At 42.1% G+C, this 12,938-nt stretch overlaps 1 protein-coding gene and 1 long non-coding RNA gene across 2 annotated transcripts in view; one reads left to right on the top strand and one right to left on the bottom strand.

Moving 5' to 3' along the window:
* The window catches only part of LOC143899153 (uncharacterized), a 289,478-nt gene that overhangs the window by 245,266 nt on the left and 31,274 nt on the right, over window positions 1-12,938 (bottom strand). The window contains exon 6 of the long non-coding RNA XR_013257403.1: window positions 3,441-3,540. This is a non-coding gene — a long non-coding RNA (uncharacterized LOC143899153). The remainder of the gene's footprint in view (window positions 1-3,440; window positions 3,541-12,938) is intronic.
* Window positions 1-12,938, top strand: part of LOC143899152 (MAP/microtubule affinity-regulating kinase 3-like) — a 209,234-nt gene that overhangs the window by 165,846 nt on the left and 30,450 nt on the right. Inside the window, exons 2-3 of the mRNA XM_077409171.1 lie at window positions 5,498-5,626; window positions 11,306-11,472. Of these exons, the coding sequence (XP_077265297.1) occupies window positions 5,498-5,626; window positions 11,306-11,472 (296 nt within the window). The remainder of the gene's footprint in view (window positions 1-5,497; window positions 5,627-11,305; window positions 11,473-12,938) is intronic.

Here is a 12,938-nt window from a genome sequence, read left to right as displayed (position 1 = left end):
TTGGAAAAAGAAAGGCATATTAAATTTGATATTTATTTGAAGAATAATTTGCTGTAATTTTGGTCGGAAAAGTATTTATAAAAATATAATTATTATCGATTGTCGCGTAGCATATGCAACGATCGCCGAATCTTTTATAAATTCGGCGAGCAATCCCTCGTTCGACGATTACAGATTACATTCTAGGTGGCCTAACAACTCTTGCATGCGAATTTAATATAAAGCAGCCGGATCGACGGCGGCTGTGAGTTGTGTTCTAAATTTTAGGGTATGCTATTGTGCGAAACCATCGTAAATGGTGTTTCGTTACGGGAATGTAAACAAATTGACCCTATGTATATGTATAGCATTCTGTAGTCTGTTACACCGAGCTTTCGACGTTAGAAAATGTATGCCGAATACCTTATTGCTCGCATTTGAAATTGATCGCGATCTTCGGTCACTGAAATCACGTTATCCGACAACGCGCGCGTATAATTCTGCGCTCTTAATTCGGAGACAAACGAGCAAGTTGCATTCAGTGAAAAATTCAAAGCGCACAAAGTAAAAATATATATCGATTTGCGAAAAACAAGCGCCGTTAATGATAATAATTATCCTCCGATAAATAGGAAACCGGGACATAACTCGCTCGTTCTTTGCTCCGATTTCCTAATTCCTACTTCAGTCGGGATAAACTTAACCTATATATACCTATTTGGATAAACCCGTCGTCTGCTTCTACAATACAGCGATATGGGTGATCAAATGGAAGAATAATACATCGTGCAAGCTTACAATCCGCTGATCGTAGTTAATATAGGAAATAATTGTATTTGGAGGGATGAAATAAGACGAAATACGGAGCAGCACGCGCCGCTACCCGCCGACTCGAGCCTCACCGCACGAATATGGAAAATGGAAACGGAGCGGAGAGCGACCGCGCCACCGCGCGGCGCGCGCATACACACTATACAGCTGTATACAGCACTACGTAACGTACGAATGTAAACAATGAGCACCGAGGAGGCACCGCATGCCACGCGCATCGCGCTACAAAACGGTCGACATCTCCGAATAAATGTACGCCGAATATTATATTTGCTTATGCGTACGGATTCCATGTACCTACCTTGAATTACTTTGGACGCACGAGTAAGATATAATATCCGCTATATTATCATTTTATTTTATATTAACACAGAGCATTTTGGAGAGCATTTTGGATAACAAAGATACAGCTAGTGATACAACGAGAATATACCGCGATTCAATCGCTGCATGCATACGTGTGTCGAAATTTTAACTCTGTTAGGCAGATTATTTAAATTCTTCTTTTGATGAAAATTAAATTGTTATTTTTAATCGATTAAATAATATTATATTAAATGTAACGTTTATTTGGAAAATAAAATTCACCATCGTTTTGGTCGGAAAATTGTTGAATGTAAATTATAATATCATTTCTTTGAAATTTTCACGTCCCGAGAAAGAAGAGGAATATGAAATTGCGCGATATTAATAAATCAAGAAAATGAGATTAACGCGCAGAAAATGTGGCAATTTCATTTTTATTTTTCTCTTGATTTAAATCATACAATTTTACTTCTCTCGAGCCAGAAAAAATGAGGCTAAAACGGTATATTTTGCATAAATACTTTTCCGATCAAACAAATTTTATTAACTTGAAATAGATATTAGATTTAATATTTTTCTTTAAGTGGAATAATAAAATTTCATTTAAAAGATCACTAAATATAATTTGTTACCAGTAATATCAATATCATAAATATATCTGATTAATATAAAGTAATTGTAATAATATTTTTTTACACAATATACTGAAAGACAAAATCAGTTGAGTGACAAAAATCAATCTATATGGTATGCAATAAATCGATATATCTATAAACATATATATCTATAAACATAGTTACGAGCTTAATTATGCAAAATCTACGTAATATCATCATTAATTTACTTTGACTTTTTATAGCTCAAAAACTGTTGCCGTTTCTCTGTTTTTTCAATTTTTAACTTTAATTGAGTTTCTGAAAACGCTTGAAAGTAAATATCGTACATGCAGTTCTTATTACGCGGGATGTATCTATTTTTACCACTTGCGCTTGCTGCACATATGATTTGGCGCAAGACTCTTGACAAAACGTGTCTCTTGACCCAAAACGTGTATATTTTTATGACGTTCGGGATATTCTCTTGGAATATTATTCGAATCTCTGCACTACATCTCATATATCTATAATGAATTTATCGGTATGATATAAATTGATTGATATCTAATTATTTTTTTTATCGCAAAATTACAAAGTTCCTTTATTTCTTGACTTGCCCTCGTAAATGGATGTTGCCTTTTAAAACTTCTGATTTATTCAAAATTAAAGACGTATAAAGCTTATAGTAATCGCGAAACTGAGCATCACGTGCGGCTTTACGGTATAACGCGTGGCTTATATAGCGACAATCTCGCATCCTGGCTTCGTATCCGCGGATCCGGGATACAGGATATCGGAGATGCGTGAATGTGTGTTCGTACGAACGCGTGATGATGGTGGTGGTGCGATATACGCGCCTGTACCTTCCGCGGAAGACCCTGACAGGTCGAGCCCTGGGTATAGCTGCGCGCGGCGGTTCGCTCGTATATCTCGACCCACGCAGGAACATTCGTTAGTAAGCGATCTCTAAAATGGATACCTTAATGTGGCTTTCGCAAACATTATTACTAGCTCCGCGACTCTGCTTTTTCCTATTTCTCTCGCCCGCGCAAATAGAACTGCTTTATTCGCGTCTCGTGTCTCTTCGCGGTCGCGCCGCCGCGCCACTCGCGACCCCGTTTCATCCCGGCTTCAAAGAAGATTCCGCGTCGCATTAACCGATATAAACCACGATGAATATCCTTGGGAATAATCCGCGTGGCGTTCTCGCAATTCAGTGACAAATCTAAACTGTTCGCGCAAAAGAATTTATGTGAAAGGCGCTATACGGTGGCAGCGCGGAGATTTGCGAAGGTAAAAACAGGGGAAACAATAGTGGCTATTCCGCGTTAATCTTTTTATATATTATTTATGTTAAAACGAAAAATATTATAATACTAAGTAATCGGCTATTGCCGGTAAAATTCCTAATTAAAATGGAAACGTTGATAATCTGTGTACAAAATGTGTACTTTATTTTCTAAGAGCTTTAAAAGTGTACGAACTATCTCGATATCAGTTTGCTTTCAATTTCGCGGATCGATCCGTCATACGACGACGGTTTAGAAAGTTTACAGCAAGCAACGATGACGGGTAACGTAGAGCGATGAGATGAAAAGCGATGCGTCAGTTGACTAACAAAGTTGTAACATAATACAAAGATAAGAGATAAGCGGAGAAAAGGCTCGCAGAGATGTAGAGAGAGATCCAAACATTTGTACGTAGAAACTTTATAGAGAAGTGACTTACGTATGTATTATAGTATTTCGGCGTGCTATCGTGACTCCCAAGATCAATTCAATATTCTGCGACGCCCAAACAGAAAGGGATGGAATATCAGTTGACTAAGCTGTAACAGAATGCAAACAGAGATAAGCTAAGAAGGAAAATCAAATAAATGAAAGGGGAGAGACCCTTCGCAGAAATGTACATGTATACAACTCGTAATTGTGATTGCTCTTCTATACTGAGCCACCTAGAAATGTTCTTGCATACGCGATTCTGACGCATTATCGCGCATTATCTTGGACTCTCAAGATTGATGTACCATAACTACAGCGTTTAAAGAGGAAGAAGCGACGATCATAATGTGGGGCGATGGGACGAAGAACGGCGTGTCAGTTGACTGAGTTGTAACATAATGCAAACAAAGATAAGCCAACAGAGAAACTCGCCGGAAAGAAGAGAGAGAGAGAGAGAGAGAGAGAGAGAGAGAGAGAGAGAGAGGTGGAGTGAAGGAGAGCGAGTCGACAGTGGCGAGCGGTAGCTGGTCGACTGACAGCACCCAAAGAATTAGTATCTTGTATCTGGCGAAGAGCGCCACAAATCATTCGGGGAGGCTGTCAGACATACCTTGAGTCCAACGCAAGAGACTTCCCTCCCCCTTTTCTCTCCTTGTGTTTCCTTTGTCACTCTCTCTTTCTTTTTCTTTTTCTTACGTTTCGCACATTGCGAACGGCCCCGGAACAGGGGCGCTTCTCTTCCTCTACTTCTCTCTTCCGTTCTCTCCTTACTTTTCGTCTGCTCGTGTCACTTTCTCACTCAATACAGAAAGAGCAGGAAGATCAAAGGATGCCGGCGCCACCGCCGCTAATGATATGCGACCCGCTGCTGCCGGGGGGCAACTTGGGAACTCGAGGACGCAAGATTTTGGGACCCTCGAAACGAACCGTCGCGTCGCGGAAAGTTCCTCCAGCTTCCTTCTCGAGTCGAATTGTTAAGTGAAGACCGAAAATACCGGCAATGTTAAGTACAACGGATGCGTCGCGAAAATTTCTATACTTTTTATCGATAGTTCAGAAGCGAATTCACGATTAAACTCTATTATTCTTTACCCGACTACAATCTGTCGCCCTTGAAAATTCTAAAACCGATACACCTTTTTCCTCATTGGTCCCACCACCCACGCTTCCAATTTTGAACAAGAGACGTAACGAGAGACCTTTGCGGTGATGGTGCAAGTTCTCGCGTACCCTTCAGTTGATATAATTCAGCGTTACAGTTTCCTGCGTTGTGCACCCTCAATGCCGAGGGATACGGCAGAGAGTCCACCGTTTCAATCGCTTAGGTTCGTGCGAATTATCGCCTCCGGGCCTTTACAGTACATCAAAGGGACAGGGGACCGTGAAGACGCGCCCCATTCGCCCGCGCGGCCGTCTTAACGTATTCGAATCCCAAGGCATCTCTTCTTTTCCATCTCGTAACTCTCCCTCTTTCGCTTTCGCTCTCATTCACCACCTTTACCCTCCGCACCGTAGAAAAGCGAGCTCGTTGCTCCTCAAGCAGGCATATGGAAGGTGTTTGACGTGCTAGCAATTCGAGGAGAGAATGCGGGGCGATTGATCCCTAAAAGCCCCGAGGATAAACTCGCGCGTTTTTTTTCGCTCGGGATGAAATATCTCTGGCGAGAGGAGCCGCGTGCGTGCGCGCACGAATAAAGCGTTTATTCAACCGGAGGTGCGCTGTATTGACGTGAAATTTTTTTCACTCAACCCTCCACATCCCGATTATTTGTTCACCTTCCAGCAACGTCTTAATTTACTGCAGGAGAATTAGCTTTAACATATGCGTCATCGCCGTCATCAGTGCAGGTGGACGCGATGTAAGAGTATCATCAATAATAAACGAAGCAACATAATCTATCTCTCAAAGTTTTTTTTAATAAACAAATTTTGATAACAATAAACAAACTCGCATAAAGGGCTCAAAGTGCTAAAAGTATTTTTGATATATTTCCCTACGCAACAATAGCTCGGTTCGACTACATACTCGATTAATTACGTGAAACCCTTCGTTTCTTGTTTCAGGTGGCGATTAAGATAATAGACGTCGAGCAAGGCAAGAAGGATTACGTAATGAAGAACCTGACGAGGGAAGCGAAGGTCCTGTCAATGCTGCAACATCCGAGTATCGTGAGGCTCTACGAAACTATCCGGGTGAGTGAGAAACGCTTTAGGGCTGCAATCAGTTTAGAGAATTTCGACGATTAATCAAATCTCTTTACCCTAATTGACCGCGTCGAAAGTTTAATCGAGTTCTTAATAATAAAGACAATTCGCCACGGTCGATCAGCAAGATTTAGCCGTGTCCATTGTGCTCTTGTATAACGATCTATTCATTATCCGTCAAAAGGCAACTATGCCATTCCGTCTCGCGTCATCCCTCTCCTATAGGAACAGGCACTATCCTTCGTAGATTGTACGCTATTCTACTCTCGGTCACGCCACCCTCACCCGGTACATTGATGTTCGTCAGAATGCCGTGACAAATCGCGAACGTCTTGCAATTTCGGCGATGTCAGAGACCGAAATTTAACGTCATCCGAAAGAGAAAGAGAGAGAGAAAGAGAGAGAAAGAGAGAGAGAAAGGGAGACAGAAATGATCCATCTCTCAAGATTTAATTAAACACACCATTTAGTTGAATTTATGAAGCAACTTGGATGCGTATCAAAGTAGGAAAGCTTTGCACCCTTTAACCACTTTGCCTTTGTAAGAAACTTAGAGTTCAAGCGAAAAAAATTATTATTTTTTATACTCTCAATTTTCAAGTCTATCGATTTTGTTAATGATGAAGATTTCTAGATAGACTGAAATCGACTATAGATAGATCAATAGACTACTAGTAGATTCGAAATTTTATATCACAGACACATGAAAATCCATATTTGTTCATCACGAAATGAATGCGTATTTTTACGTCTACAAACTTGGGGAATTGATTTCGCCAAAATTAAATTGGTTTCAATCCGCGAGTATAAACTCGGAAATTATTATTTTGAGTTGCGATCCTTTCTGCGCCGATACAGAGGAAGCCCGGACCGGTACCATTAATGCGTTGCATCGTACGTGACCCGGCTGCTACGGACGCGAACGTTGACCCAACACGCGGACTCGCGGGCGCACGTGCACGCGCATATACGTACGCACGCATACGTACGCGCGCGCACGAAGGTATACGGGCGGGAACGCGAGGCGAGAGGAAAAAAAAACCCCGGGGAGAGGACTCTCGTATGCTTGTACGACGTAATTGAATTCATGTGTGGGACGTCGATATCAGAGGCTCTCTCCCGGCGGCGCAGCATCGCGCACCTCGTTTACTCTGAAAATTTTGTTAGTCCGCGCGCTCGCTCGTCACGATCGAGTTACGAGGACGAGGGTGTGTACGCGCCGGGAAAGATAAAGTACGTAGGAAAATATGACGGGAACGCACATGCCGCCGCCGATAGCCCTTCCCCGTTTCCCCCGCCGCGTGTGAGATTCGAGAATTTCGGAGCTCTGCGAAATATTCCCGCGCGGGATGAACGGGCGACTGGGGTGGCTTGCCAATGTCCAACCGGAGAGAGAACGTGTAAAATTTTTCAAGCTGGAGATACGTCGCTAGAATCATTCTCTACAACTCTACATGTGGGAGATGGTGCACGTCGCATTTTCCTTTTAATAATGACTCGACTAGAAAATTGTAATTTACGAGTCGTTATGAATTCATTTCTAAAATCTACGTCTAAAATTTCCCAAATCTTATCTACAAAATTGTCGCAAATTGTTCCAAACTAATCCAAACAAATTAGTCCGAACAAATCACTCTACGGAGTTGTATAGCAAGCCAATTTATCCCAATTATATACGGTTGCCCTTGTTCATATTTGTGTAGAATCGTCCTCAGAATAAACAGAGTTCAGTTACGTTTCGCGTTGCGATAACGTGTAGGAAACGTATTCGAATACTTCAGGGAGCGGAGCGCTCAAATATATCCGTTAGAAGAACGATCGTTCCCGCGAGCTTTCATAAATAGACAAACGAGTTTAGCGATTGCACCGTTCGATTCTTCTCTCTCGGCGGAAATGATTTTATAGTCTGCAGATGGTATTACTTTCTGCGCGCGTTTATAAAACGCGCGGATAGAGGAGTGAGTCTTGTTTTATTTAAGCTATCTCATCGAGGGGAAAGAGCTATCGGCGATGAGAATGCTCGCACCTGACGGCAAATATGATAATATCGAGACGACACCCCACCTCGTCTTTCTTGCCGTCGCCAAATTGGCTATATATGACGTCGCCTTATATCTCATTTCCACATCGTAATCTTTACGACGGTGGAGGCTCGCCTAGGGTGCCGGCATCTAAGCGCGATTTCAACTGCCAATTCTGCTAGATTCTTCGGAGCATCTGCGCCTGCATGCAGGTCATAAAGTATAGTCGTTTTCCAAGCAAGTCACTTCTCTTAAGGTCGCCTGTCGGTGACATGATTTCGCGACGACAGCAGCCCGTTTCCAAACGACGACATCACGCGATCGACGATACCGCCAGGACTCATTGAATATGCAAATGGCCACTTTTCCTTGCATTAATTATTGATAGAGTATTTTGACGTTGCTGAAAGTCAAACGCCGCCACAACCTTATGTTTTTACACTTGTGAATAATTCATTCTGATAGAATATATGTAGATTATGCTTAATATAAAAATTCGCAAACGCGATTTACGTGACTAATTTGAAATTATTCATTTCATATGTATCAATGTTCAAGAGTATCAAATATACATATAAATACAATGAAATATAAGAGATATACTTTCGAATATATGATATACGCGAAGTATAGTGATAAAAAATGTCATTTTACCGTAAATTCACGATAGCATTTTGTTGCACACAAAATTTCATCCTCTGCGAGGACAATGTATCGGCGACCATTTTTTGTGTCGTAAAGTTGCGGTTATTGCAGTGCCATAGTATAAACGCGTACCTCCCAATACCCAACATTTTAGGCAAAACCGTGGCATTTACGGGTTAGCGATATTTTCCTGCCTAGTCACTGGGTAGTTTATTTTATTATCCGTCACATATACATAGAAATTTAAGATTACTGCCCATAAAAAGCTTTATAGAGAAACAGAGTTTACATATGTAATTTACATTTCTATTAATTGCATGTATTATGATATTATGAACGCTCAACTCTCTGCTTAAAAAATTAAGACCAAAAAAAGTCTCTTTTAAATGTTTCATTTTTATCTCGAGGAAAATCAATTTATCTGAATATTCGATTCAATTAAAATTGTGTATATCCTGATTATAACATTACTAGTTATATAATCAAGAAAAAAGAATATATCTTTATTTCAATTATTTATTCGTACATATTTGTAAGCTATAGAGACAGTTATTCTGAATCACTCTGGGAGTAATAAGAAAGCGCGCACGCGTGCCTGTCGATTTTTACGAAGATGCATGTCCAGCGGGCAGCGTGTTACTCATGCTCGGGATATTGAAGGAAAGCCGCTTTAAGCGCCAATTAAGGTCATTATCGTCGGCCGTAAACGTGCCGCTCGCGCGATTTTATGTCGGTACCGATCGTACCGATGTTACGAGCCGACGAATCGCGTAGGACTTGCCCGTTACTGGCGTCCAACGACGCCGACATCTCCCTCGTTCGAGGAACGAAGTTGCTATAAAAAAGAACGCGTCGGCAACCGCATTTGCAGCGGATTATTACAACGAATTGGAATTGCCTCGTTTTAGGACTATGATGTCATCTTAGATAATAATGTAGAGATTCATCCGAAACAATTTGAATATAAGCTTATTTTCGTCTTGTCATAAATAAAGCGACCTGTCCGAGTGCACGATGACGGAAAACGATTGCGCGAATATATATTAGGAAAACAATATTACGCGGAAAAGTCTGAGTTGCAGAATGCGCAATGACGATCCGCGCGTGCTTACTTTGTAAGGAACACTTTCGGGGAAAGACGACGATTCGAACGATCGATGGAAACGATCCAGAGTTTTTGCCAGATCGCAAGAATCGAGGGATACGCGAGCATTAAATTCGCGCTAAGGAAAAGTCCGCTTTAAATTCCACTCGGGATTCTCGGGAATAGGATCTTGTATAACTGATACACACCTTTTTGGCACGAGTTGCGAAAAGCGATGCTCGTACCATACGCTTCTTGTTTCGCATGGAGAAATGACTTTCACGTTCGGCTCTTTTCCCAGCATCTCCGGCCTTTTCCGTCGTGCCATGCCTTCGGATCCCCTCGTTTACATACGCCGAATTTACGTTCCTGTTTTACTCGTACCCGATGATATATCGAAATCGGGTATCTCACGTTTCACCCTGGCTCCGGTTGATTCGGTTGGCAAGCGCTATATCAACAAGTCCCCGTCAAAACGAAACGGCGATTCTAGCCAAGCGAGATAGAGCGGTGCGCATCTCTGGTGAATTGACTTCGCAAGTGGTCGAACTCCCCAGAAATTCTCGTTTAGTTTCCGTTGGCTAGAAGTTCCCCTTCGGTCGCTTTCAGCGCGCCGACCAGAATAATGCAGAGTAAAGCTTAAATCAAGCCAAATGCTATTTTTGAAAAATTTATTTGCAATCAACTATTCTGACGAGTTCTTCATCCGACAAATACTATAGCAATTTCATATATCGAGAAATATTTCGGAATTTCTGTTAAACTTTTTTATCGAGAATTTATGTGTTAAGTCTGTAAAAGAAACACGCAATAAATGTATTAGTAATTACTAAAATCTTATTGCAAATGATTAAGCCCTTGTGGAATAACTAGCGCAATATAGTGAAAATCTCGTCCCGTTCGATCTCGTGCTTGACATTCGACCGCTAATACTCGCGTGCGAAATTTATTCAGTTCTCGTGATTCACGCGACTCATAATTAAAGCAGTCAAGCCGATGTGTCCAGCCCCGATGAATTAAATAATCATCGGCGCCCGATCGAACACCGACCCGTCATTGGCTGGGCGCGACGAATCGCTCTGACCGTAACTCGTCGGCCACGCGTGAACGCGCCGCTCCCCCGATGTCGCCGCATGCATATCGTTGTATTAAGGTAATCACTTAATCGACGAGGCCCACGCACGTGTCTCGCAAGCGCGTGCGAAATTCAGGAAACGCTTTCTCGATAATTACGATGCGCCTCCACCTCGTGGTGCATTTTAAATACACATGATCAATTTCGTACGACCGGTCCCGGGCTCTCCCCAGCTCGTTGCTTGTTGCTCCATTTTCACGGGCGACGACTAAAACGTATACCTATACGTACCCATGCTTCGACGTCGTGCCGCGCGAAACGAAAAAATAATGAGAGGAGATTGTACACGATGTGTTAACGTTATTTAATAAATTTAAAGCGCGTCATCGTGAATTATCTTCTTATTAAAGAATAACCTGCTTTTCCCCTTTTTGTTACGTGCAATTTACTCCTTAATTATAATCGTGAATTTCAATTGCATCCTACCTAAATGTTCTACAACCAAACAACGATTCAATATGATTAAGTACAAATAGAATTTATACTACCGCAAATTTTTCAAATTGTTACTCTGAGATTTTGATATCACTTTGCTGTAATTTCAAATTCATATTTCTACAAGATATGTTTGGCGCAAGACACATCTAAATTCGAATACCTCGGGATTGTATAGGACCTCGTATTAAAAACAGCACCGCGAGAGTCTAAGAACTTAAAAGACCAAAAACCCAAAGAACCGGTCCTGCAGAATCCCATGTTATTGTATCTCTAAAACCTCTATGATAGTCTCGCGTTATCGACGCGGGGAATCGATAACGGTTTAATTTAACGCCTGCTTGCAGTGTGGATCCGTGTACTATCTCGTGACGGAACTCGCGACCGGCGGCGACCTGTGCACACACATTAAGGAGCAGCCGGCCGGTAAACTGGACGAGAACACGGCGAGGCTCTACACCAGACAGCTGGTCGCCGCGCTCAAGCACATGCACTCGAAAGGAGTCGTTCACCGGTGAGTCACCCGTGCTTTAGTCGCGTTGCGCGCCAATTTTCAGACGGTAATTCGCGCGACTGGTCCATGCGAAACTTTCTAAACTTCTTTGCGGCGGTATATGTAGAAACAATTAATGAAAAATTTATATTTTTCCTCGTAAAATGAAAATTTGATTTAAAACCATAAGGGGGACATTTCAGTTCGAGAATTTATTCAATCATTACAGGATATTTAACGTAAAATAATAGCAAAATATAAGGGAAGATGCGATCAAATTTATGCCGAGAAGAACCCCACGTTAATCTGATCAGAAAAATTAAATGAGAGGAAATGAAGATACTCTTAATAAAAGAACTCCAACTCGCTGTTAACATACGATGTTCGTCGACGGCCGTATTTCTGCGAACGGTATAAATTGCACTTAAGATGCAACAATCTTATGAGGATCTGCCGAGCGCGATCATTTACCCGTGTCGTTTTCTTCTCCACGGTCTAATAATATTCAACCGCACGACGTGTCGTGCCTTCTTTTTTTCCAGTTGACCGCGGTGATGTACGGCGTTGGCCGGCCGTATCGTTTAAATAAAGAAATCGTCCGGCGTATTACACACGGGGGAGAACGCTTGCGATCGCGACCCTGGAGAGCCGGCTCTCTCTCTCTCTCTCTCTCTCTCTCTTTCTCGTCCGGCCCGTCTCGTGCGATCGCACCGTGTCGATAACGACGCGTGTTCCTGTTTATTACGAGCGGAATTACACTCGCGAGGATTCTTGCTCGCGCGTTTCCTCGACCGGGAATGCTCCCTCGTCGGCCCGGCTAACGATTAAAAGCAGCTTCCTGAATTAATTGACCGGCAACGGGCAGGTTTCCCCGTGTGTTGCGCGTACACTAATTTTGTTAGCGTTTAAATTTATCACAGTACGCACGATAGCTATTTATATCTTGTATCCAAGGATTATCTCGAAAGCACTTAGAAATATCACCTCTAGGTTTCCGACACCTCGCATGAATAAGTTAGCGCTATGATTGAAATTGGAAACACAAAGTATCATTTATCGCTTCTATTTTTCACCGCATATTGTATTTTCATATCACATCCCCTAAGTTAAGCATATTGCGCACGTATAGGCGAGACTGCCAAATCGAAAATTGCGTAAATCATTTTTTACGATGAATCCCTTTGCCCATCGGCATATAGGGTGTCTCGATACCACACGGTATTTTTCTTCAATCATTAATGTTAGATATCAACCTAAAAGTGGCTGTCGCTTCAAAATGTGTTGGAGGACAGTTAGTCTTGGAACTAATTATAAACTACATATATCCACAAAATCTGCGAATATCTGAGAAAATGCTCGGTAGATATTCCATACACCTTATATATCTCGCGTGCATTAACGTTCCCGGCGCAGAAAGACCCGTATCGCAATATTTCGGCGGGCGTCGCGATGTCGTATGCATCATCCGGGAAAAGGGACCCGGTGAT

Source organism: Temnothorax americanus, unplaced genomic scaffold, assembly GCF_048541705.1.
Source record: "Temnothorax americanus isolate GAGA-0224 unplaced genomic scaffold, ASM4854170v1 Scaffold26, whole genome shotgun sequence".
Lineage (NCBI taxonomy): Eukaryota > Metazoa > Arthropoda > Insecta > Hymenoptera > Formicidae > Temnothorax > Temnothorax americanus.
The sequence above is the reverse complement of the archived record's forward strand: the minus strand, read 5'-3'. Positions and strand labels throughout refer to the sequence as shown.